The following is a 27150-nucleotide window of genomic DNA, read 5'->3' on the forward strand; positions in this document are numbered from 1 at the left end:
TATACAGGATCTCAAAGCAGCCAGATATATTACATTTCAGTCTCATTTATGATAATGCATTCTACATTGTAATTACATTAATAACTAACATTAAAATAATGTTAGAATAAAATTAGGGTGAAAACTTGTCAATTTTAGGGTCCTTGAGAGATAATATATTTTCAGTATTTACATCGTATTTATATATTATTTCATATCTTAATATTGCCTCACATTGAAGGGGTCAGTCAACATTTACAATTGAAACAATATTTTCATTTATTCAAGTCTACCTATGTTATATATAAGTAAAATCAGGGGTATTTTGTATGATTCTGAATGTATGTGCAAAACTGTAACTCTGGACCATCTAGATAAATATTTTTCCATTTGTGGTTATGTCTGTTTGAGCATTTAAATATTAGTTTATATGATAGTAGATCAAGCCAGATGACTAAGGTGAATGTTATTGCATGTAATACCCACTGGCGTTGTACAATTTTATCCTACGACTCCCCCACCAGAGAGTTGGTTAATATTTTAATAATTTGCAATAATTTACTGTATAATCCCAATTTCCCATTCAATAAAAATAGTGTGACAAACCCTATAGCATGAGGGCCATACATGTCACTTTTAGGGGTCCTAAGCACAGTCCTCTAGGGCAATCAGAGTCAGGAACAGTAGCTTTGAACAAAACAGCGCTTTATTTTAACCGCTTAAACCCCAAAAACCAAATCATAAAAAGAAAACCTAGCTCCCAATTGGAGCCCTCTCTAACTTAACTATGCTGGTCCAGACTGACCAGCCTAATCACCCACTAACTCAACCTGCCAGCCAGACCCAGCTACGCCAGGCTCTGGAAAACCTCCCCCAGACAACACACAAAACGTCCAGGCAGGTATTGCCTCACTTGGCTCAGGGATTGTCTTCTTCAGGGCCTCTCCTTGCCCTGGGAGCACAGGGAACTTCCTCTCCCCCCAACAGTCTCTCTGAGTATCAGGCTCCAGGGGTTTTTAATGTCCAGCACCTGTGCCTTATGCCGGCCCCATAGGAATCCCGGACCGGATCCTGTGGACTTCTTGCCTCCTGGAAAACCTGGCATGGAATTTCCACAAAATGGGGGAAATGGAGCATTGGCCCACCCTGCTCTCCAATTGCTCCACCCCAGGGACCCATATGTATAATCTGCATAGCAGCTGTACCCAGATGCCATGCCAATCAACTCCCTGGGGCTCACAGTCTCACAATAGATACAGCCATTAGCGGGCCAACATGTTAATAAAATACCATAACTTTTCAAAATCCCATAGGCCCCTTCTTTGGAGCTAATATTTAGCTATGCTCACATGTCTAACACCGCATAGTGAACAAAAAAATCAATCTCCGAGTGCAAAAAAGTGTCTTTCATAAAAACATATGCCTTATAGCAATAGATAACATGCATCGACCAGTCTAAAAACCATACTGTCAGATTTCACCAATTTCCCTGATCATTACCTGAAAGTGGGTATATTGTTATAGAACCTCCTTGCTGCAGTATTAAGTGAAGGATTAGTGTATTACCAGCGACAACCAGTTATAGGCAATGCTGATTGTTGGTTTGCTGTCATGTTGCAGGACTGCCAAGATAATACAGCTGGTGACCACTGCCATCTATGTGCTCCTGGCTACTATGGGAAAGTAACTGGGTCAATTGCAGATTGCTCATTGTGTGCTTGTCCCAAGGGCAACAGCCAGAGGTAATTTTACATCTAAACACCTATTTTATGTTGAAATGTGTGTACAGTCTTCTTCCTTGTCTGCCATTACTCCACAAATCAGATATTTATGTTTTAATATTGCTTTTTTTAGAATCTTTTCTGATGGGGTCAGTTTCTAGTCCTCTTAGCATTAATGCTGGAATCAACATGATTTGGTATCATAAACCGCAATTATATTGTTGAGAAATAACCATAAGAAGGCATCTTGAAGCATCTGCAAATGAGCCAAAAATATATGCTTAACATCAATGTCCTACTTAGAAGCTTTTGTGAAAATGGGGTACTAAGTTGTACAGTGGAATACAGAGTTCAAGTGTCTGAATGACTACCTTTACGGTGGTATAGATCTGTCTGACCACTCTACCTCTGCATATAGATAGATGATGTCTGCGCATGACACCATATTCTGGCACTAAATATTCAGTTGCACGCGGAAGCATGACGGAGAAGTTCAGACCTCTTCCTTCTCCCAAAACAATGTGCTGTGTTGAGTAGATTGATCTCTTAAACCTCCTCGCTGGGGCTCAATAGGCCGTTTGAGGCTGGCATTCTTCTCAGGTCTCCTGTCCTTGGAAGCTGACTAGGGTAATATAGCTCTGATTACATGCTGTATTAGCAAATTAGAGAAATTAAGTATAAAAATATAAACATAGAGAAATAAAATCTGCTCTAATATGACAGTATGCAGTTCTGCGCTATAAATTGTGAGAAGAATTGTTAAACATTTTAAACTCCCTTTTACTGTTTATGTTCCTAGTTTTAGCCCCACGTGCGTCCTAGAAGGTATTAATGATTTCCGTTGTGATGCCTGTCTACCTGGATATGAAGGGCGATACTGTGAAAGGTAAGGACCATATGTGCTATTGAAAAGAGAGTATTACAGTCAGTTTTTACTCTTTTTTTGGGGGGCGAACATTGAAAACAACAAAGAAGACATACTTTTCTGTGTTTTCCCAATAGCTTATGCCATCTTCAGCAAAAGACCCTGTCATCTTTTGGACCAAAACCCTATCAATTTTCCTAAAGCTTGAGGCGAGCACTAAACTCAGTGGCTCCTGTAAATGCTATTATCACTGAAGCCTATGAAACAAGCCAGGTTGTCGGTGTTGGCCAAGCTGTTGGGCTTCACAGAAACACTAGAAAAGTTGGACCAGTTCAGTTATTTAAAAGACGCTAAAATAAGAACTTGACATTTTCTTTAACAATAGCTACTTATGATGCAAGGGAGTTATGGTGCAAACATAAAGTATTTAATAATGTATTCTGTATATGTTTTGTAACATGTAGGTGTTCTCTTGGCTACTACGGAAATCCAAATGAGCCTGATGGCTTCTGCCAGAAATGTGACTGCAACCCAAGCGGCTCATTGAATAATGAATGTGATCGGCTAACCGGCCAGTGCATTTGCAAAACAGGAGTAACTGGCCGTCTTTGTGATACTTGTGAATTAAGACACATTCTTTTGGAAGAAGAATGTATATGTAAGTAACACACATCAGTACACTCTATACTGTGCCGATAACCTAGCTATTTTGTTAGTGGAAGAAAGGGACCTTTGACATAGGTATATAGAGTTGGGTGGACGGGGAATGACGCTGTGATAAGAGCAACTTATAAGTCAAAAGAACCAGTTCACACACATAGTCGAAAAAGTTTAATAATGCAAGGAAAGTGATGGATCAGAGGCACGAACAAGTACATTTCGGTACAATGGCCAATCTAAGCCAAAAATTAGGCGGTCACCCTTGCCACTAGTGGTGCACCTAATAAATCGCACTTCATGTGACCCAAACATAATAAGATATGAAACCGTTGAATATGTTTTATTTCATATTATAATTAGATACGGGTAAAGAGTGTCCTCGTTATTTAATGCTGTTTAACGATTCCTTCACCAACTCTTACTAGATGCTTCGTGCTCATTGTGTGGGATAACGTTATTAATGTGAGACGTTCAGGGAAACTTACCCAAGCCTGTTTCAGTGGTGTCCTGCGTGTGATAATACATAGTGACGGGCCAAGCTGCTACATAGTAGTGCTGCCCTTTGATTGGAAGTAAAGGGTTTTTTAGAACCTGTTGAGTCTATTATTGTAGGATCCATGCAACACTTCTTAATAGATATATCTTAACACCACTTCTTCAGTGCACCTTAATAAAATGATCTAATACTACTGGGGTATAAAGTACTCAAGCTGTTTCCTGCCTGTCCATGGCTTTGACCATTTATTTGTTCTTTTATTTCCAGCTTGTGATGATGATTGCACTGGAACCTTACTTGATGATTTGGATAGTTTGCACCAGGCCATCTTCTCTTTTAATATGACCGGTATTGGTAGACCACCTCATCAAACTCTATTCAACTTGGAAAATGTGACAAAGCACTTTAAGGTATCTTACTCAAAACGTATAACACATATTTCAACCAGATATGGCGGTATTTGATTAGGTATTTATCTATCTATCATCTATCTATCTATCTATCGCTTGCTTTCATCATGTTTCATCCATCCATCTGTAATATAGACTTATAAGAAAGTTATACTTTACTGTAAGAGTGGCAGATAAGTGGAACAGCCTCCCAGAAGAAATGGTAGATATATGTAGAATGTGGGTCTAGTTTAATTTTAATCAACAACATTAGATTGCAAATGAAATATTATAACATAGGCAGCTTTGTGAATAAGAACGTGTTTTAATAAATATTAATTATGTTACTTTAAGTTTCCCTCCATCCCTCCGTACAAATAATGTAGTTGCTCTCTGTAGACAAGTTGTGGCTGATACTGTCCAGATCGGGGAAAACTGGATAAAATCTAATAAAGGGTCTTTATGATGTTCTTGAAACTGTTCAAATTGGATCTGTAGATGAAGTTGCTGCTCTCTCCGTAATGTAATCAGGTCCCGGCTTAGAGCATGATGTTCGCCAATTACCAGAGGCAATTATATGCAAATATAATTTTAATACATATTTAAATATGCCTTAAAAGCCAAAAACGATGGTTGATAGGAGATTAAGATACAACAAACATTGAGGTTCATGGAAAGGGCTCACAGGATTTATTGAAAGGTTATGAGCACATAGCTGAAACGCAACAGCTCTTAAAGTCTAAATCAACAGCAATCACTTTATTTTGAGGTCTGCCCGGAAAAAAAAAAATAATACAAAGTGTTGAAAGTCACACATTAAATAAACTGAAAGTAAATAGCATCTATCTATCTATAAAATACCCTGTTCTTTGGCCATTTATACATTTCTGCATGTTTTAGGCTTGTATCTCTAGATTGTAAATTTGTTTGATCAGTGCCTTCCTCACCTGTTGTCTCTGTAAGTCAATTTGTTATGTTATATACTACTTGTTATGTCCTGTCCACCCATTGTACAGCGCTACGGAATTTGATGGCGCTATATAAAACAATAAATAATAATAATCCATGTATGTTCAGGCTGGAGAAGTACAGATTTGATTTGTATTCCTGTCCAAGGTCCATGAGCATTTATTATGGCATCTCTGGAATCTCTTATATTTCTCAGTCAGGTTAATGTCATCATTACATTTTTTAAATGTATTTGACTAAAAACACATATTCATTTATTTCATATGTACATACGGTATATTCCATCTGTTAGGTATATTCCCAAGTAAAGTTTACATTATTTTTATCTAGGTTTATGCAAGTAAAATGTGTAGTTTTAAGTCACGTTTCTCAATATTCTCAATAACTAGACAAATTTGGATTGTTTTTCAGGAGTCTGTGCCAATAAGAGTCAGCCCAATAATATCCCTGGACAAGACAATGGAGCAGCTCAGTTCTTTGTCTAAAGACACCCTCCAACTTGAGCAGCACGTGAGTACACGCCATAATCTGCAGATTGATTTTCCTACAGTGCCTCTTTTATTAAGATCGCCATAATATGAAGTTTGCTTTGTTATACCTTGGACAGCTTTAATTCTATTTACGTCTATTTCTTAATGTAAAATCTAGTAAGGCAAATATTAAAAAGTAGACCTCATATGTGTCCAATAAGGTCAATACATATAGTGCTACAAAAACGCAATTGCCCCCAATTTCTATTTTTGCATATTTGTCACCATTTTTTTTTTTTTTTTTTTTTGATCATCCAAATAATTTTAATATTAGGCAAAGATAACGTGCAGTTCTTAAATGATCTTTTCATTTGTAGAAGGAAAAAAAATCTGACCCTTGCCCCCTTAGATACTAAACCAATTAACCAAATATAATAGATAATTGGGTTTAATTTCACTAGACACACACAGACATAATTACAATAAATACCTTTTCAGGGCACTGTAGTATTTCTTTTTTTTTGCTTTATGAAATTCGTATATCTATCCTGCGAGATCAATTAAAATTAGGTTAATTATGTAAAATATTTTATTACATACAGGTGCTTTGGAGCGTTTAAGATTCAGTGATATTATTAAATAGTTCAAAATGATCTATACATTGCTCATTGTTCTACAACTTAAATGTAATTTGTTTTGCATTTTAAAAAATCTAAATCATACATGTTTACTTTTCCCTAAGATGGAGCAGGTGATAGGTGATGGAGAAGCACTGAACAATGCCACCATCAGAACTCTGAATAAGACTCAAGAGTTAATCGGCTTTATTGACAAAATGCAAACGACTATTCAAGGTACATTTATTGCCATTTAAATGGGGTTATCCCCAACAGTTGTTGAACTACAGATACCTATCCAGCAATTATCTGGTTGTCAAAGATAGAAGTTGTTTGGCGATATAAGGGCAGTTCTTCCTTTTTGCGCGTACTTTATTAACTTTAAATAGTTATTTAAATCAACGCAGACTTTCTTCTAGTACTGAGGTTGATAGCATACATGGACAACTATAGGACTTCTAGCACCCATGGTAAATTAAGTGCTACATGTATACTTTCTTTGTAAAAAAAAACATACTGTATATACCGGCGTATAAGACGACTTTTTAACCCCAGAAAATCTTCTTAAAAGTGGGGGGTCGTCTTATACGCCGGGTACTAACTTAGAAACCCCTAAGAAATGCAACCACCGGGTACTTACCAAGCCGGAGGTTCCCACGAAGCCACCAATCTCTAGGGGAGGGGCGAGTGAAGAAGCCGCCTCCCCTGGGCCGGTCTTCAGGGCCGCGCCGAGGTAGGTGCAAGATCGTGATCTCCCCAACTAGCCCTGATCAGCAGGGCTGGTTGGGGAGATCACGACCTCCCTCTAACTAGCCCGACATTAGGGAGCTCGAGGTCTGGCACTTCAGACCTCGGCTTCCCTGCTCTCTAATCACTACGTGTCGGCTATTGATGCCGAGCCTGGGGATGACGTCATGTCCCGGCGCTCGGCATCAATTGCCGGCGCGTAGTGATGAGGGAGCAGGGAAGCCGAGGTCTGAAGTGCCAGACCTCGCGCTCCCACAACTGGATGGAAGAAAGAAGACAGAAGATAAGGTAAGAGATGGGGAGAAAGGGGTGTGAGTGCAGTGTATGTATGTTGGTGTGATATGGTCAGTGTATTTGTAAGCTGGTGTGTGTATATATATACACACACACACACACACACACACGTGTCCTGATGAAAGTCTAATAAACAGACTGAAACGTTGATTAGAAAACTGCTGTTTCTGGAGTGATTATTTAAAGAAGTCCCTGGAGTGCCGGTAACGATTTTTTTGATATTATAAGATTTGCTGTTGCAGCTACTTGGCACCGGGCTAAAAAAGTGGTGATTGGTGTGCAATTGTTGATTTTGGACTTTGTATATATATATATATATATATATATATATAATATATATACACACACACTGATGTATGTATGTATGTATATATATATATATATATATATATATATATATACATACGTGTGTGTGTATATATACATATACATATACATGTGTGTAAAGGCAGGGGTGTGTGGTGAGGGCAGTGTATAAATGTGTATGTATGGACAGGCATATGTGTAGATATATATATACACACACATATATATATATACACACACATATATATACACACACATATATATATATATATATATACACATATATATATATTATATATATGTGTGTGTGTGTGTGTGTGTGTGTAAGGGCAGTGCATGTATGTATATGTCAGCAAATCAACCAGCAAATCACCGGTAAGGTACATTGCTTGCCTTGATTGGCTGGTTGTTGTATGCTGGGTAGAGGGGTAGTCTTATACGGCGAGTATAGTCCAAACTCTATATTTGAACTGTAAAAGTTGGGGGTCGTCTTATACGCCCGGTCGTCTTATACGCCGAAATATACGGTATATATAGAGAGTGGCACCCCTACCAACTCAGCATACTAGACAGCTGCCTAATTTGACTATGTGGTCAGATCTGTCGTTTCTAGTGTTTGGGAGCTTTCTAAATGAGCTATTAACCTATCTTTCTTGCAGTATTGGTGGAAGTGGTCGAAAGCCTAAATGAGACGAGCATTGATACACAGCTCTCTGACAATTTGCAATTAAATTATGAGGATGATGTCTCCTTAATGCTCAGTTCTATGAGGTCGAAATATTTTGATGATCAAAGTCAAGATGCTACCAAAACCCTCAAGTAAGCGCTTTTATTTTCTTGTTTTTGCGAAATATATATATGTATGTGTGTATGTATATGTATGTGTGTATGTGTATATATATATATATATATATTAGTATACATGTTAGTACGTATACATTTTATATTATTATTATACGTACATATATTTGTTTTGTTTATTAGATGTTCACAGGGAAAAAAGGAATTGCTAAATCAAATATATCTATATAAATTAAAACACACTTTTAAAATGAGTTGCCCTTTTCCTTATTTTTTTATACCGCCTGTCACAAGAACACAAGAAGTTAGACTAAAGGTGAATTCTGCAGAGAGTACCAGACCCGAACCAATAGCGGTATTTACTTTTATCTGAGTAGTTTTTTTCCTTTTATGATTTATCAGAGTATCAGAAGGCTATCTACACAGAGTTGAGAAAGAATATGAGAAGCCACACCAAGATTTAACAAAGTTAAAAAATAGTCTTGAAAATGCCCTCGCACAACGTAACAACAAACTACTGGCAGCGGAGGATTTGCTGTATGTGGCATCTGCAAACACCAACAACACCAACGATCTGCTGGTCATTATACAAAGAAATCTGGCTGATTTGAGGGTAAGTGAGTTTCAGAATTTATGTTTGTAATTACCTATTAATGTGGTAAAACAATTGATCAAGGTTAAAAAAATACTTTTACGTTTGAAACATCTTTGCATCCCGGGGGAACTCTGCATTAGTCCTAGGGGCTGCAAGTATGAAAGTTGACCCATGGATAACTAAAAAAAATCATAAGGAACAATCAAAATAATTTTAGCGGAATGTATTTTTATTTATTTTCCCTTACAGACAAAAAAACACGACCTTCAGGAAAATAAGAACCGTTCTGTGTTGTTGATTGAGGAAGGTCTTGGGCTGGTGGATGATGCAGTTTTGCTTGCAGAGGACACCATTAATGCTACATCTGTATGTATCCAGGTGTCACTGAATTAATTGGACCATAGAGAGTCATTTAATGTGGATTTAATGCTGTAATGTTGTCCATAGGTTTTGGAGACCCACCAAGAGGAGCTTCTTCTTTGGAATTCTAAACTGAGACACCATGTAGATCGTCTGGTAATGCAGATGGCCAAAAGAGACGCACTTGACATGGTCTATAAGGCAGAAGATTATGCAGCAGAACTACACAAACTTTCTGCTTCTCTAAATAGGTAAACATAGCAGTGTTAATACCAAAATGTAGTTATTCATTCATCCAGTTCAGTAATATTTCATATAAGTCAGCATTGCCATATACCTTGGTTTCGTCACGGTATTAAGTTAAATGGAAGTCAAATCTAAATTCCTACAAGCTGGGTAGTAGAAGAAGATGTGATTATTTTATTAAAACAAATGCATAAGCAGAACAACACATCCACTATTTAAAGCTGTAAACCTTAGTTGTAGAGTTTGATGTGTTTTCAATGTTTTTTTACTCATTTTGCTACAAAATCTTTTCAGCAAAAACATCATATTTTAAAGGGGCAATATAATAATATATCTTTTTTGTGTGTTTCCAGTTCTCTTTTAGATATAAGGAATGCCTCTTTGAATGCCACCAGTGCGATCCACTCTCACACAGATATCAAAAATATGATTGAGCAATCAGAGGTTCTTGCAGAACAGTGTAACCACACAGTTACAGGAGTCCTGGCAATGGTAAGGTCTTCAAAGAGCGGCAGGTGCACAGGTCTAAAGAACATGGAATGGAAGAAAGATTACTGTTAGTGTTATCAATCCACAATGACATTCTAATAGACAATTGTATTAACACTCTTAATAGACTTGTATCCTAATGACATCCATATGCTAAAAAATATACAAAATGTAGGTTATGGTGCACCTTCTATAGCCCAAACTCTCCAGTACAGTATCAAAGATTAAGCACATTTTATTAGAACGTGGGTTTTTATTTTTCAGATTATTATATTAACTAGATTGGTTAATGTTTATTGGAAATAATGTCACTACTAATGTCCACTCACTGTTACTTAAGATCAGACCTGTAAGAATTGCTAGTTCATTTTTAGGTTGTATAATTTTCATCAGTTAACCCTATGAACTATATGATATGACGCCTAAGGTTTTAGCCCTAAAAAGTAAGCACTAATGTATAGTTTAGTTACCTGGCAAAAAAATCCAACAAATCCATAGTGTCTGATAAGTAGTGGCTTCCCTGGCCAGGTACCCCTGTAATACAGTAACCCAGAAAATGTGTCTTACAATGACAGAAATCATACACGAAACCCAGAGAAGAACTATAGAATGCATCTGGTCACAAACAAAATTCTCCTTAAAGTAAAATAATAACTTAGATCTCCAGTGTTATGTGAAAGCATCAACATCCCATCACTTTCCAGACCTCTATTTGCTTAGTGTTAGAATCTATTTTGTCCTTCACATCACAACAATGCAAAAAGCTTATTGGATCTCAGGGTTATGGACCCCCAAACATGTAGATAACTTTTTGAAAAAGGACCATATCCTAGAACTCATTTTGTTCTAAATGCAACATTTTATATTGGGACTGTTTCTGCTGTGCTTAGTTTTTAGTAGTTATCCAATGCCTACATCATAGTGTTGCCTATAACCAGTTTTTTTTAATTGTCCATTTGATTTGTTCTTATAGCGTTCATATTAAAATATGTATGGTGCCAACAAATGGCATCCTTGACCAAATATTAAGATATAATGCAGTTATTTTCTTTAATAGCACTTGATAAATGTGTAAATGACAGACAACATATACCACCTGACTTGAGCTTAATTCCCCAACCTACCTTGCTGACCATCGTTAACATTTTATCACTGCAGGTATAGCACTGAAACTACAACTTTTACTCTAAGAACACAAACAAACACAAATCATTTTTGACTTATTACATCATTTAAAAAAATCTGATAACGATATGTTTTCTTTTAAAAGGTTTCAGGGGCAAATGGATCTTTACAAGTTGCACCAAAAAATTCTATGAAGTTCAGCACACAACTTCTTAATGAGGCCAAAAATTTAAGTCTTAGCACGGAAGGTAAGGGTTTGGGAACTTTGAATGATATTTTTGTACCATATTATACTATATTTTTGTCAGTACCATAGCTTTACATAACTTTAGGAATATTAGCTACTTTAATAGACCCCAATGATAGACATCTTATTTGATCCAATAAAAGAATGGTTATATGAGGACGCATGCCACAAATCTACGACAGTAAAGGTAAGTGACCAGGGCCATCTGGCACTGGCCCACAAGGCATTTACCCGGTTTGCCAGTTGGCCAGTCCCAGCCTGCATACAAATAGATTACTGTTTATTTCAGTGATTCTGTGTCATTTTGGATGTTTTAAACAAAAAATGGAAGCTGAAAGGTTACGTGGCATCCGCACTGTAATCAAATGACACTTCAGTACGACATCGTGAAGTTACCATCATCAGACAGAGCAGAAACACCTACTGAGAAAAATAAAAATCCAATTTCTTATGCCCGACACTTGTTTGTCATTGACAGTTCTTCCTTTCAGATATTTAAATTGGTAATCTTCTCAAACTCTTTTGTTCGTTCCCATAGGTCTTGTGTCTGATTTGAACGATCTGAAAACAAAAGCAGATACAATACAAAAACGCACTCATGCATTTACACGTCAAATAAGTGAACAGCTGCTGGCTCTGAGAAATTTACCAAATGGTAAGTAGCATTAAGGCGTATTCATTTACTTCTAGCTGTACCTACAAATCGTACTTTCACTAATAAAAATGTGCATCTCTGATGGAAATGCAGACAAAAGAGTCTTTGTACAGGTGCACAATAGAAACACATAAATGATTTGCTTCGGTTTAATTCCTGACCATCTCAGCATAATCCTCTGTTCATTCCAAATGGGCATTAACAAAACAAAGCTGATTTTTTTCCTAGTGTAAAAGGTATCTTCTTTACCTATAAAACAAAGAAACTTTTTTTTCAGTTTGTATAGCAAGAACCTATTAGTGTCTGCTTTTTTGTTGCCTGTGTTCCTGGAAAAAACATTTACAGTATTAAATAATTATTTCTTGGGCATATTCATTAGAGTAGGGGGAACACTGCGTTTTAAAAGGGAGGTTCCACAAGTTGTCAGATGTTATATATTTGAAAAGACTCTAAAAGAAGAAATATGTTATTTTGATGAATTACTGGTTTTGCAATGACAATGTAATGAATACAGTAATGATGACATCACGCTTATGTCATTAATGAGACATTGCTATGCTTCAGAAACTGAAAATGTGATGAGACTGCTAAACATATTGCTGGAACAGAAGCTTTAATTATTGATTCAGTTCAGACATACAATGCCTAGACTTCCTTCTGAGAGCGAGGCCTGCTTACCTGGTAATGGCTCTTCAGTGTGATTTTCTGACAGAATAACTCATTAAATGCTGTGAATATGTTTCGATACACACTAGGCTGTAACCGTGCTCCTAACAAAAAGGTGTCCTTCTTTTGCCTTTTGAAATGTTGAGAAGCATAATTTCTAAAATAACCTCTGAGCTTCCAAGCCCATGCTTTTATTTCTTGCAAGACAATAACTGCGTATCCACATCCCCAACAGGGCAGGAGCCACATTAACGTCTGAGTAATTTAGTGTGGGGTTAGTATTAAAATCTCGTCTGCATTCATTCCTCATAAGAATAATCCTCATCGGGATTTTGTGTCCTAAATTGAGAACCACTCCTTAATTCAGGTTTCAATAACAGCCTCTTTATATGTACTTTTTCTTCGAAATGTTTTCCCTTTTCTCAATTTTTCAACTTCACTTTTCAAAGTGAAAAAGTTCATAATTTGCTTTATCTACCCTGGAACAGATACCAGTGAGAAACTACAAGATGCTAAAGAGCTTGCCTTGTCTGCCAATGTCAGTGCAGCTGGCACTTTAAACCATATCACGAACTTCAACCAAAAGGTGTTAACTGCGTCCTCTGCGCTGTCCAAAGTCAATGACACGCTGCGGAAAACCAACGAGCTTCTAGCGGACTCATCCAAGACGGGTATGTTTCCCGCATTAATGCACTCGCCGATACTTTGCTGCAAAAATATAGGGTGCACGGAGTACTTTGGCATAGAATGTACAATCGTTGTGGAAGAGGTTTAATATGCTGTTCATTTTTTTACCTGCTCTGTAAAGCCCGAGCAAGAGCCAAAGCAGAGCTTGGCCAGGCTTATTGAGTCATCTCAAACTCTGGAGACAAGCAGACTAAACTGACCAAATATCTCTTATCTACTGTCAAATTCTACATTTCATGTAATAAGGGACCCCATTTCCAGCTTGACTACCAGCTCATGGTCTCCCTCCCCCGCAAAGAGCTGTCACAACTGCAGTGAACCAGAAGCACACACCAGCCTGATAGCAAGAGGTTGAGCCCCAAAATAAGAAGACAGGGATTTTGGTGATCCAAATAGTGTGGATATATATATATATATATATATATATATATATATATATATATATATATATATATATATATATATATACACACACACACACACACACACACACATATACAGGTACCACAGAATGCCAGGTCAAGGTTGGTACACAACGTAGGTAGTCGGGATAGCTGGGTTTGGTAGCTGGGTTCTCCTGATACGTATAACAGGAACACAATAGGGTGCTTCTTAATATCAGTTCCGGGTTTTTAAATCCATCGCAGGGATGCCTCTTGTTGCGCGGCACAGGTTGGCCCTCTAGTGCGCATCACAAATTTTCCTGCAGCCCGATGGGACTGCGCTGCAGACGGCTGTCGGGTAGGCACTGGCATAACTGGCTAGCTGCCGCTTGGTTGCTGGTAGTAGGACTTTTCTTCATGACAAAGGCCATGCTAAGAACACACAACGTGCCTGAATATTAGGTTCACCTATGTTAATGTTTTTATGTATACTGTATGTGCAAGCTTCTTAATATGTTTTGTTTCACCAGCGGTAACAGCGGAAAGCAGAATTAAAGAAGTGGAAACACAGGCCAACATTTTATTGGATAGACTGAAACCTTTGAAATTGCTTGAGGAAAACCTAAGCAGAAATCTATCTGAAATTAAAGAGCTTATTAGCCAGGCCCGTAAACAGGCCGCATCGGTAAGTGTGATAAAAGTGTTACGGAAAAAAGAGTTTCAACTATTACCTTTTACTGATGACTAAGTCAGCCATAGATAGTATAAGGCTTATTTAGAATAAAGGTCTCGGTATCATAAAAACAACCCCTCTGAGGGTTAAAAGAGGCACTATTTTTAATCAGTTACCTTACAAGTGGAAGCAGATTTCCAAGAAAAACACATATCTAAAAACATATCATATTTTTTAAACCCAAATATTTCTTTGCAACAAAAATTGGATATTTGCAAATTTGGAAGAATTTTTGCACGTATCCAGTGTGTTGGAATAGTTTTTAGGTTTTCTGGGGATTTATAGATGAATTATTTCTATACTGGTTCTGGTCCACTTACCATTTCACTGATTGAGTATAATGTTTCCTTATGTTAATAGTCCATATAATTTAGCTATAAAGCACTCTACAGCACATAGCACTGAACGAGCAATTGTTTTTCGATATTAATAATAAATTATTTTCTATTTTTGCAGATTAAAGTGGCTGTTTCAGCCGACAGAGATTGTGTACGCTCTTACCATCCAGAGCTCTATTCTACACATTTCAGCACTCTAACTCTTAATGTTAAGACCGGCGAGCCGGACAACCTGCTTTTCTACCTGGGCAGCAGCACGAAAGTGAGTGACTTTAATGTTTCATGCATTTGTTGACAAAAAGCCATTTCAATGCCAGATGTATCATGCAGTAAAGAGAAATTTGAAGAACATTTACTAAGAAAAGATCGTGTCCCTCTACAGTCATTCGCTTAGAGGTTTAAAGTGCAAATTTGCCCTTGTGGAGAAACTTGCAATGTTTGGCCCTTCTTGCATTGGGATACTTCTAAGCTTCAGACTCCATTATGTGCCATAGATACTCAAATCAACGTTTCCAAGAAATGTTCGACTATCAATAACTTGGGGGCTAAAAGTTTCCTACGAGTTGTTCTCCCATTGAGTTGAGTCTTTATTCAGTTCTGTATGAGTTGTGCATTCACCTGGCGTTTACCTGGACACTGAACATGAAAGCGGCTACAAAAGTTTTGAAGTCATTTTGATCTACAGTATGCAACTAAAGTAATCGTATATATGAACATACAGAAGACAGATATTCCAGGGAATTATTACACAGTGAAAAGGATTTTATTATTAATAAAACTTCTAGTCATAATGTTAATGAAATTACAGCATTTGAAAAATGGGGCTTTATTAGCACATTGATCATTTATTTTGTTTTTTTTGCAGGCTGACTTCATGGCGGTAGAAATGCTGAAAGGCAAGGTTTCCTTCCTTTGGGACCTGGGCGCAGGATCTGTAAGGCTCGAAGAACCTGATATCCAGATAAACAATAACAAGTGGCATAAAATACACGCAACAAGGTAAAGCTTATTTACGTGTGACCAGTAAAACATATGGCAATTGTACAGAATTTTAATGATTTGTTCTTTAGTGTGACGATTTCTACAAGAGTTCATTTACTGTACTTACTGACCACCAAAAAATATCTTCAAACTTGAACCCCACATTTTCCACTCTATACTTTGATGTAATTCCTTTGTGTTCTGGTACTTTATCTTTTATCAAAAAGTAATTTCGCTGAGACGTAAATTAATATAGTTGACCTTCTCTGATAAATAAATTCAGTACCAATTACTGAGATGTTCCTTCCAGGTTGAAAAAAACACTTTATAACATTTTATACAGGATCAGTGTATGTATGCGTTTAGTTAGATAGACACAAAGACAACAAAAACTAATTAGTTGAGAGAGTTGGTTATACAAATATGATATTGTAGTATCATTAGCTATAACATCCATGGTTCATCTTCACAGGTTTGGTAAATCAGGTTCATTGACTGTGGAAGAAATTGGCACTTCTCAGAAGCCCACAGCCAAAATGTCATCTTCACCTGGTACATCATCCATACTCCACATCGATAACTCAACATTGATGTTTGTTGGGGGAATAGGAGGACAATTACAGGTATATTTCCCAGATGAAATGCATTTTTTGAGCATGAACTTATTTGTTACCTATAATAATTGTAGACATGGTTAAACCTACAATATAGAAAAAAAAAAATGATTAATCATATTATAGACTCAAGCTCCATAATTTGGTCTTCTTGCACCGTTGTTGCTGTATCATTGTGAAACAGAAGTGTTTATATATATATATATATATATATATATATATATATATATATATATACCGTATTGGCTCGAATATAGGCCGCACCGGCACCGGCACCGGAAGTTGCATACGCGTATTGCGTAGATGTCCCCCGCCGGCCCCGCAAGACACCCGGGAGTCTGCTCCGGTAAGTCGAGGAGGGGGGGGCAGAGGAGGACAGTGGCAGCATATCTCGGGGGGGGGGGACAGTGGTAGCGTATCTCGGGGGGGGGGGGACAGTGGTAGCATATCTCGGGGGGGGAGGACAGTGGTAGCGTATCTCGGGGGGGAGGAGGAGGACAGTGGTAGCATATCTCGGGGAGGGAGGACAGTGGTAGCGTATCTCGGGGGGGGAGGGAGGACAGTGGTAGCATATCTCGGGGGGGAGGGAGGACAGTGGCAGCATATCTCGGGGGGGGACAGTGGTAGCGTATCTCGGGGGGGGACAGTGGTAGCGTATCTCGGGGGGGAGGAGGAGGACAGTGGTAGCATATCTCGGGGAGGGAGGACAGTGGTAGCATATCTCGGGGGGGAGGGAGGACAGTGGCAGCATATCTCGGGGAGGGGGGACAGAGTGGCAGCATTTTTTTTTTTTTTGGTGCTTTTTTAAAGAAAAAAACTTTTTCTTTAAAAAAGCACCAGACTTTTAGGGTGCGGCCTATATACGGGGGCGGCCTATATCCGAGCCAATACGGTATATATATATATATATATATATATATATATACATATATATTTTTATATTTAGGAAAACCATCTTATAGGTGTACAGAAACCTGGAGCAACCCAAACCCTCCTCTGGTTCACACTCCTTCTCCCTTCCTCATGGATATTAAGCATATCAGTAGATATAGCTTGGCATGTAGACACTGGCTTAAGCCAAAATCAGTATCTTTGTGACATTGTAACCTAGGATGCATTCAAGATGTCTGAGCAGAGTCAAAGAGAAGTGTGCTAGAACATAGTCCAAAAACATGTTTGTTCAACAGGCATTTGACAGACCTTTGATGTCCTCTACCTAAAATATGTATACATTATTCCATAGGTAGTATGTAGGGCTTGCCTGATGTTGTCACACTTAGATACAGACCTGTAGGCTGCCTAAAGACATCAGGAGAGGTTCTGCTTTCCCATATAGTTGGGAAAATATATTTTTAAAATAACATTAAAACGTGTATAAACAAATCCCATGGCTAATTATCAGTGTATTTTTCTTTCCTAGAAATCAACAGCAGTCAAGACCACAGATTTTAAAGGTTGCATGGGCGAGGCGTTCCTTAATGGGCACTCCATTGGTTTATGGAACTATGTTGAGAGAGAGGGCAAATGTGGTGGATGCTATGGAAGGTATTATTTAGCTTCCTAAAAGTATTAATGCTATTTCTATATTGTTGCCATGCTACCTTTTACTAATGTATGTTTTGTAAGCTCACTTATCTTCTTTAGAGAAGCTCTTCTGCCCCCCCCCAATTAATAAAATAAAATATATTTGGTTTATTTAATATTTTGTCAACAAAATAAATATGTAAAATGCAAAAATTGACATCTAAACCTATAATGGGTATTCAGATAGAAGCCAGACATACTATTATTAAACCAAAAGTGGCTGCAGGAGGATATTCTGTTTCTTTTCATGTTCAGCCCATCATTACTGTTAGAGGCACAGTTTCACACCAAAATAGAAAACATTTAAATATATGGAAAATTATAAGAAAAGTGTTTTCTACTTGTTTTTACACGTCTGGAAATTTAAATGATGCTGGAATTCCTGCAGGAAGCAGAGAGCGTGATTTTATAGATTTTTTTTTTTTTTTTTGGTTTTATCTTTTTATGGAAAATTGTACTCGCCTCTAACACAGATACCAGCTTTAATCACTAAAAATGGACACATTGATTCTATTTTTATTTTTTCCTACAGAGCATGGCTAAAACATATTTTATTACTTTCTCATAAAAAGTGGGTACGCTTTAGGAATGTGTTAAAATATGCAAATGTGTAAATTGTTTTAGTTTACAAGGAATATTTTTCCTAGCTATATATTTTAATGCTAAGTCCTAAATAACTATTAGTAATCACTTCTTATTTATTTTCAAAGATTTTTTTTAAACATGTGCTGATTTTTCCCTTTGTGCAGTTCTTGGAGAAGCAATAACCAATTCCAATGTAGAATCACACATCTGCCATTAGCCATGACATATGTATATAACGGATAATCTTCCTAAAATGGGGGTCCAGCATGCGTTACAATGTAGAATTATGTAGATTTTCACATGCTACCCACAATTGAAAATCAGATACATGAAATCGGTTATTGAACTGTTCTATGAGTACATACTGCAAGGTAGCAGTACTCAGCCACAAGTAAAATGTATATATATATGTCCTGCAAATTAATGGGTGATGGGACACCCCTAAATATTACAAATGTCAATTATATGAATGTAGGATTCATCCCTTCGTAACACCACTGTTTGTGAGTGAGTAGTTATGACACGTTCATACCAGCAGGTGGCAATATTACAATTTATATTGACCAGCAAGAGCGTTATAAGGCGTAAAACTTCTGCAGGGATCTAAGTTCTTAGTGTATTCCAAATGTTAGTTATGTAGTTGTTTGCATTAATAATTTCTACATAATGCCAGATAGTTACATAGTTACTCCTATAAAAGCATAAACCGTGGACACGCTCCATGCTTGTCATAGTCGTTTGCAATGAGTATAGCTATAGTAAGTCAACAGGTATACAGCTGGCCGGTGCCAGCTGTCGCCAGTCACTTACCTTAACTGCCACTTGCATGCCAGATCTGGCCTTTTAATGTGCAGCTGCACCATGAGAGAGTGTAAGAGTGTAGCCTGCATCTGCATACATACGTCACTTATGGGCTGCTGGGCTTAAAGTGCCTGTGTCTGGCCCAATTCAACTCCCCGGTAGAGCCCTGCTAATAATTACACTTGATTTTATCATGGAGATGAGTAAATGTTGTTACCCCTTGTTAAATCATATACCGGTATTAAACTTGCCTCATTGTGATATATCCACCTGCAATACTATTCTTAATCATATACTAGTTATCTCAATGGCACTTGTAGTGCCAGCATTTGTCCACCACGATATGGCTTGACTGAAATTTTCCCTTTTGTATTTGTAGCCCACGAGAAGAAGAAACTGCTTTCCATTTTGACGGCAGTGGATATTCTATTGTAGAGAAGACGCTTCGTTCCACTTCATCTCAGATAGTTATCCATTTCCGAACATTCGCTCCAAATGGCCTTCTTTTGTATCTTGCTTCCAATGGAACAGTAAGACCTTGCCCTTTAGTTATTTTCATTTCTTTCCAGCTATTGTTTTCTACGTTCTAAAAGTTAATCATTTAAAAATGAAAACACATGTTTTTTTGCTAATCCCTTGCTTTTTGGTGCTTGGCTTTTGGTCCAGCTGTTTACTTGTTGATGAACCCAAGCCTTAAAGCAATACCCAGATGATGTTTAGAATAAGTCAAGGTTCGCTTTTTTAAACTAATTTATTTAACTGGTAGACACATTGGTGAAATAAGTTTAACATCCTAGTGTTTAGCTGCTCAGTATGGTTCAACAAAGTTGATCAAACTTCGTTCTTGTTTTATCAGCGAGATTATTTATCTATGGAAATGGTGGACGGTAAACTGAGAGTATCTGTCGAATTGGGATCAGGACCTCTGATACTGATGACAGATGGACGCTATAATGATGGAGCATGGCATAAAGTAGCCTTCCAGCGCAACAGGAAGCAAGGTACGGCTGAAGCTCACACACACAAACCAGTCAAGTGTCTGTCGTGGCCATCCTTGACACTTTTTTAAAAGTTTTTGGGCCTCTAAGAACTTGTTGTAGATCATTTCAACTAGTGAAGTATTTGAAGTTTCGTTTTAAGACCGATGTGTTCTCTTGTGACAAAGGTATACTGGCTGTGATGGATTCCTACAACTCAACCCAGAGAGAAACCAAGCAAGGAGAAGCTCCAGGCGTTGCTTCAGACCTTAACCGGTCAGATAAGGATCCTATTTATATTGGTGGACTTCCCAGATCCAGGAGTGTTAGGTATTACGTCTAGTTATAATTTTCTTTGTAGATTTTTGGACGAACATAAACTGCATTAGTAAATAAAACATCTGTTTGAAAACAAGAAGAAATTATTTGATCCCAGGCTGATCTTCCAAAGGATGAATCTTGCAGTAAAGCTAAATTAAATGTTTTAATGATGGCTCCCCTTAGAAGAGATGTGTGTTTTATGGAACTCAACCACACAATTTTTATGAAAATTTTTACTTCAAGCCAACGAAGATTATTCAAACTTAGTATAAAGAAAGTATCCTTTATCTAAAACATTTTCAAACATGTTCATTATGTTTTTATCACATCAATTGCAAATCTTTCTTGATTTTAGAAAACAGCTTAGCAGCAGGTCCTATGTGGGCTGTATAAAGAACTTGGAGATTTCCCGCTCAAATTTTGACTTGGTAAAAAATGCCTATGGTGTAAGAAAAGGCTGTAAACTGGAGGTAAGAAACCTTCCTATCCAAATTGTATGAGGCAATGCCAATTATAATCAGTGAAATGTCTCAGAAGTCACCTCATATATTATTTACCGCAGCTCTCCTACAAACTCCTGCTTTTCTTCACTTACTAAATTCAATACAGTTTAGGTTATCATAGATGCATTAACTGAAGTTTATACATTTACCTTACCGCATCTACAATCAGGTACATTTAATCTGATTATCGGTTGCATATCTATCAACCAATAAGCATATTATTATTTATGTTATTATTCATTTGATAGCATCTGTGAGACTCCACAATTTTTAATCCACTGTAATCTGAGTGAATGATTTTGAATCCAACCACTAAAGTATTTTTGTGTCTTTTTCTCCTGCCGTAGCCAACTCGTAGCATTACCGTTTTAAAAGATGGCTACGTGGAAATGCAGCCAGTATCATTGGCAGCAGAATCAGAGCTAATGGTATCGTTCTCCACACTCAATGAATCTGGAATTATCGTGGCTGGATTTGGCAAGGGAGCGGAAAAACTCAGTCACAGGCAAGCTCTCTTGGTGAGTAATCAAATGATTATTATTATTATTATTATAATTTTATGAAACATATTTACACAAATAATTCAGATTTATGACGGTTTTATAAAATTACAGAGCTTGGTGATTGGTCCCTGTTGCAGGACAAAGAGAGCTCCAAAGAAGGGCAGATATTTTATTATAACAGCTAACCTGTAGTTTGCTTGAAAAGCAAGATGAGTCCTATAAATGTAAATGTACTTTTTATATCATGTGTATCAAAATGTTACTAGCACTAGACCGTATATAATGATGTATATAACCATTACATAAGTTATGGTGGGTAAAAGGTGATGGAAACCCCTAAGGGTTTAAGGGGTAGTAGAAGTATTATTAAACTCTCATCTACAGACACCAGACAAGCCAGGAGGCTTGTTTTTCCCTCAGAAATCTCATGGTGCTGCCACAACCACACGGGATTCTGGGTAGGCGCATGCAAAATAAGGTTAACAATTAGAGGCAAAGGTGATAATTGTTAACCTTATTTGCATGCACATTCTTCCGTGACAAGGGCCTCATGTGGTCCTTGAATGTATATAAATCAGTACTATCCATGTGCTTGTATCTCTTTGATGGGAATCTCAGCCCTCAGAACTAACATATAGATTTTAAAACCATATATTTTCATTTAGCCATTCTTTGCTATAATGCTGGTGAATGGACATATTGAATTCCATATCAACCCTGTGGATGGTGCCAGCACAAGAAAGGTCATCATCAAATCTCCTACTGGAACCTTTAGTGATGGACAAGAACACTCTATTATTGTCATCCGGAACAAGAGGTAATTGCAAAACATATAGGTTTATATTATAAACTCTAGAAAGTGTAGAAAGATGCATCAGGGAATGTTTCATATTCTTCATATATGACAAATGATACATTTTAAGGGAAAGATATAATAGAAACCTCTTAAAATTTTAGGAATTTAATAAAGTTCCATAAATAAAGTTAATTATTATAATTAATATGTTAATTATAATATGTTAAGATATTGTAATCTTTGCTAGAGAAAAATATACATTCTATGACTTCAGTTATCAAGTGGGTCAAGTGGGCAGAATTGACAATTTGGACATTATTTTTTTAGACTTGTGAATGTACAAGTGGATGAAGGAAAACCTTCCGAGGTGAAGATGAACGGACCATCTGTCGATTCCATCTCTATAAATGCTTCCAATTTTTATGTCGGTGGCGTCCCTGGTAAAATGGGTACAGCCCCCCTCAAAACAAGCCAGTCTTTCTACGGATGTATACGCAATCTGGTTGTAAATATGGAGTAAGTTTCATCAAACTGTCTAATATGCATTAATCCAAAAAAAGCACAAAACTTTAGATAACTTATTTTTAAACTGATAACAGCAATAACAATGGCGGGAGTTCTGTTTTAATGCTTATGTTAACCAATATTTTTAATTAAATAAAATAACTCAACACTTATTTATACAAATATATTTTAGCTTATAAAATATTTAAACAACTTTTATTTTAGTTTATAAAATATTTAAATAATCTCAACTTTTATTTTTGTTTAGTTTATGTACTCTGTTTTATGTAAGTGTTAATTCTCTTTTTAAGGAAAAAATAAACTGCTAATAAACTGTACAAAATAATACATTTTCCCTTTTGCAATAAAGGCAGATGGATTTCACCAATGTCCTGAAATATGAGGGGGTTCATATGGATAGCTGCATGCTGTCAGAGAAGCCTAAATCCATTGCCCAGCTGGAAGTGGAAGTTCTGCCGACTGCAACGCCTGCTCAGCCTGTCACAGAGAGAAAATTAACTACCCCCATACAGAAATCATTTGTAACTAAGGTAAAACAGTCTATTCTAGAAATTCCCATTCAATAAGGTTTTCTAAAAACCATGAGTTCCGTGCAAATTAAGAATGAACAACTCCAGTAAATTTTGAATCAAACAGGGGCAGTGGTTTATCATTCGGGGGTGGCAAAAAGGGTCAGAAGCTAAGCCCAGAATTCCTAGGGGTCAGCTAGCTCTGCAACAACTGATCTATTAGTAGACGGTGTCCCATCGGAAAGAACAGTAGGGTTTGTGTTATACCATGGTGCTGATACGTAGGTTCCATAAAAAATGGCAGTCTAAGTTGTGGGGTAAAAATGTTTCCAGGGGTCCCTAGAAGGTCATGTGTGTCTACATCTTGTTACATGAGTATGCTGCTCCTCTAGGACCAATGCCGTAAAATCTATTTTAAGAAAATGTAGCTTTAATAAAACCGTTATTTTTCATACAGATATTAGGTCCTTTACCAGTTTATCCTCACCACTGGTTAGTTCACAACTCCTGTCCTTTAAAAAGCTAAGGCATTTTAAGTGTTTGAAAATGTAGTTAATATTATATTTATTTGTCAAATCAATATATCTATAAAAGTGACATTTTTGCCTGCAGCCATTGCAGTGTGCACTGGAGATGAAGCCGGACCATGTGCCAGATGCTCACCAGTTTGGCCTCACTCAGGGAAGCCACATTGTACTGCCTTTTGACCAATCAGCTGTCAGAAGAAAGTAAGTACATTGTAAAGCTGATTATAAATATATAATATTTAAGAACATATGTACTTTCCAAGACAAGTAAACATGTTATAATAACTTTCAAAGAGATGTCGACAAACCTTTATGGTGATATGCTCAGGTTACAGTTTCACGTCAACTGATGGATTTGTTATTTTGTCATGTTTTTTAATCAATTGATTTTGCTCTATTTGGTAGGGGTATCCGGCTTGTACAGTTCCTTTTGTTGAGAAACCACAACTACCATGATACTAAGCTAGGAATAAATGAGATTATTTTCTTTGACTAAGCACTCCAGCCCTATTTCCATGTTAAATGCATCTTGCATGGACTCCATATCATTTTACTGCATGCAGAACTGTGCAAACATTCTTTAGTTATTCAAGTTTTTATTTTTCATTTAACTCCTCCTCCAGCACCTTTACTGAGAGCAAGGTTCATACTGCAGTATGCTTCTTGCACATGTGCAGTAGAACTCCCATGCTTGTCAGTGACAATCAGACTGCTTCTGAGTATGATGATGTTTGCATTCTAATGCGTCCAGTTGTCAGTAGAGGCCTTAAATGAGATAGATATGTTAACTCCTATCACTAAAGGTTGTATGCCCTAATTTTCAGTAAAATACATTGGAGTCAATGCAAAATGAAATAATAAAACTATTTTGGAAACTAGACTTTTCATTTAAGGATGCTGCGTGAGCATCGTGGGAGATATAGTTCCTGCCGGTGACCTACATGTCACTACCTGATGTATAATACATCATAGTAATTACAAAATGTTCTAAAATCAAACTGATTACAATACACTTTTAAATCTGCTTTTATATTATTTAATATGTTTTGCTTATTAATGGAAATAATTGATAAAATTCCAAGTATATACTCCTTCATGGATTAGTGGAAAACTGGTAATTTATAGTCATTTCTGAAAAAGAAATATGAAATTAAATAAAATTCTTTTTCCCAGACTCTCTGTACAGATAACTCTCAGGACATATGCCACCAGTGGTCTTATTTACTATATGGCTCACCAGAACCAGATGGATTATGCTGCACTTCAACTTCATGAAGGGAAACTTTATTTCTTATTTGATATGGGAAAAGGACGGACTCAGGCTTTCCATACGGCTGTTATTAATGATGGAAAGTGGCACACAGTAAGTGACTGCTGCTTATATTTTCAGTTACTTAAGATGTGAACAATTATCATTATCAACCCCCAAAAATCTCAACTAGCTGGTATTTGAGTTATAACCATGCCTGGGAACTTATAGTAAAACTCTGTTTAAGTAAGTCTCTAGGTAAGGCTCTGCTTTCTCACGTGTGCATTCAATATGCGGGCCGGAGACCAGCGTTTGATCACATTTACTCCCTGGGAAATTACCAAGAGTTCCCAGGTTTGGTTATATCCTACAAAAGAAGAAAACCTCTGCCTCATCATTAGTTTATTTCACCTTTTTAATCTATTGCACAATGGCCAATCATTTCGTTATTAGAATCCGTCTCTATGCCTATCTTTCATCGACACCATACAGCAAAGATAATACTGAAAATCATCATTTCAACAAACAAAAATGAATTAGTGCTCGTCGATGCACTGGTGGTGATATTTGTAAGTGTACAGACTGAAGTGGCCCTTTAATGAAGTCACACAACACTGTTATAATACATTCATTAATATGAAATGCATATTAAGAAGCAAGAATATGAACGTATATTAGAGTATTTAGGAAATATAATTTTTTGCTCAATCTGGTATCCTGTCTTTATTATTATATGTCACAGCCATCTGTTTTTTTCAGGTAATAACAGAATATTATAAAAGAAAAGGTACGATTACTATTGATGGTCAGGAATCAGCATCAGTTAGTGCTCCAGGGGACAGCAATACTTTGGATGTGGAAGGGAAGCTTTATCTTGGTGGGCTTCCACTAGACTATACAGCGAAGAGCATTGGGAATGTAAGTAAACTGCTTGTATTGAAACAAAACTTTGGAGACAAAAATATATTATATATATTATATTGCACATGCTATCAGGCTATTGATGGCCAAGTACAGTTTGAGGACTGACTGTAGGTAGAAAAAGATGGACAGGCAGATAAGCCAAATTCCCTCAAATTCTATTTCTGTGCACTTGGTTGCTTGTTTTGTCTCGGAATGAAAACAGTTGTGGCCAAATGGCTGCTAACAAGAGGTGGCAATGTACTAATTAGCCGTCATTCTCTCTTTCATTTAGATCACACACAGTGTCCCAGCATGCATTGGCAAAGTTGCCATTAATAACAAACAACTGGATAAGGAGAGCGCTATCTCCATACACGCAGTAAATAAGTGCTACGCATCCGTCCAAGAGGGAACTTACTTTGATGGAACTGGATTTGCTGCCCTTGGTAAATATGACTTGAATAGCACTTACTGTGCATACTAAGCACCTTTTCACACTTAATAGGTTTGTATGTTCCTATCGGGTTTAATTATGGTTAAATCATGGTTTTAAGAAATAATAATTATTGTGAACACTTACTGTTTCTAGATCAAACTCTATAACTTTAATACTATAATAAAGCTGATATTAACATAATTTCCAATAAACCAAATTAGACTCCCAATTGGTGCTTTTACTACCAGTATGTTTTGATTGATATCCCTGCTTGAATGCAGGTGACTTAATTAGATATATGTTTAAATAATGACAGGTCAAGGTTTCCACAAGGACTGGTATTAGTCATTTGGTGAACACATCTGGTGTGTCACTACATAAAATCTGCACTATGGTCTATTAAAGAATTAACATATCAGGTATGGTCATCACATATGATGCATCCTTTCTCTTAGAAAATATCTGATTCTTTACAATGATCTGTTACAGTAAGCATTA

At 37.0% G+C, this 27150-nt stretch overlaps 1 protein-coding gene across 1 annotated transcript in view; it reads left to right on the forward strand.

The window, feature by feature from the left end:
- Positions 1-27150, forward strand: part of LOC128497715 (laminin subunit alpha-1-like) — a 44855-nt gene that overhangs the window by 13327 nt on the left and 4378 nt on the right. Inside the window, 31 exon segments of the mRNA XM_053467876.1 lie at positions 1600-1721; positions 2500-2586; positions 3030-3223; positions 3989-4131; positions 5491-5589; positions 6292-6403; positions 8173-8332; positions 8717-8927; positions 9159-9275; positions 9357-9520; positions 9869-10007; positions 11275-11377; positions 11915-12031; positions 13186-13368; positions 14298-14452; positions 14957-15100; positions 15704-15837; positions 16292-16442; positions 17854-17978; positions 19783-19933; positions 20260-20404; positions 20569-20710; positions 21057-21171; positions 21552-21722; positions 22373-22524; positions 22831-23019; positions 23378-23558; positions 24150-24265; positions 25238-25427; positions 26073-26231; positions 26509-26662. Coding sequence (XP_053323851.1) covers positions 1600-1721; positions 2500-2586; positions 3030-3223; positions 3989-4131; positions 5491-5589; positions 6292-6403; positions 8173-8332; positions 8717-8927; positions 9159-9275; positions 9357-9520; positions 9869-10007; positions 11275-11377; positions 11915-12031; positions 13186-13368; positions 14298-14452; positions 14957-15100; positions 15704-15837; positions 16292-16442; positions 17854-17978; positions 19783-19933; positions 20260-20404; positions 20569-20710; positions 21057-21171; positions 21552-21722; positions 22373-22524; positions 22831-23019; positions 23378-23558; positions 24150-24265; positions 25238-25427; positions 26073-26231; positions 26509-26662 — 4525 coding nt within the window.

The sequence above is a fragment of the Spea bombifrons genome, chromosome 5 (genome assembly GCF_027358695.1).
Source record: "Spea bombifrons isolate aSpeBom1 chromosome 5, aSpeBom1.2.pri, whole genome shotgun sequence".
Classification (NCBI taxonomy): Eukaryota; Metazoa; Chordata; class Amphibia; order Anura; family Pelobatidae; genus Spea; species Spea bombifrons.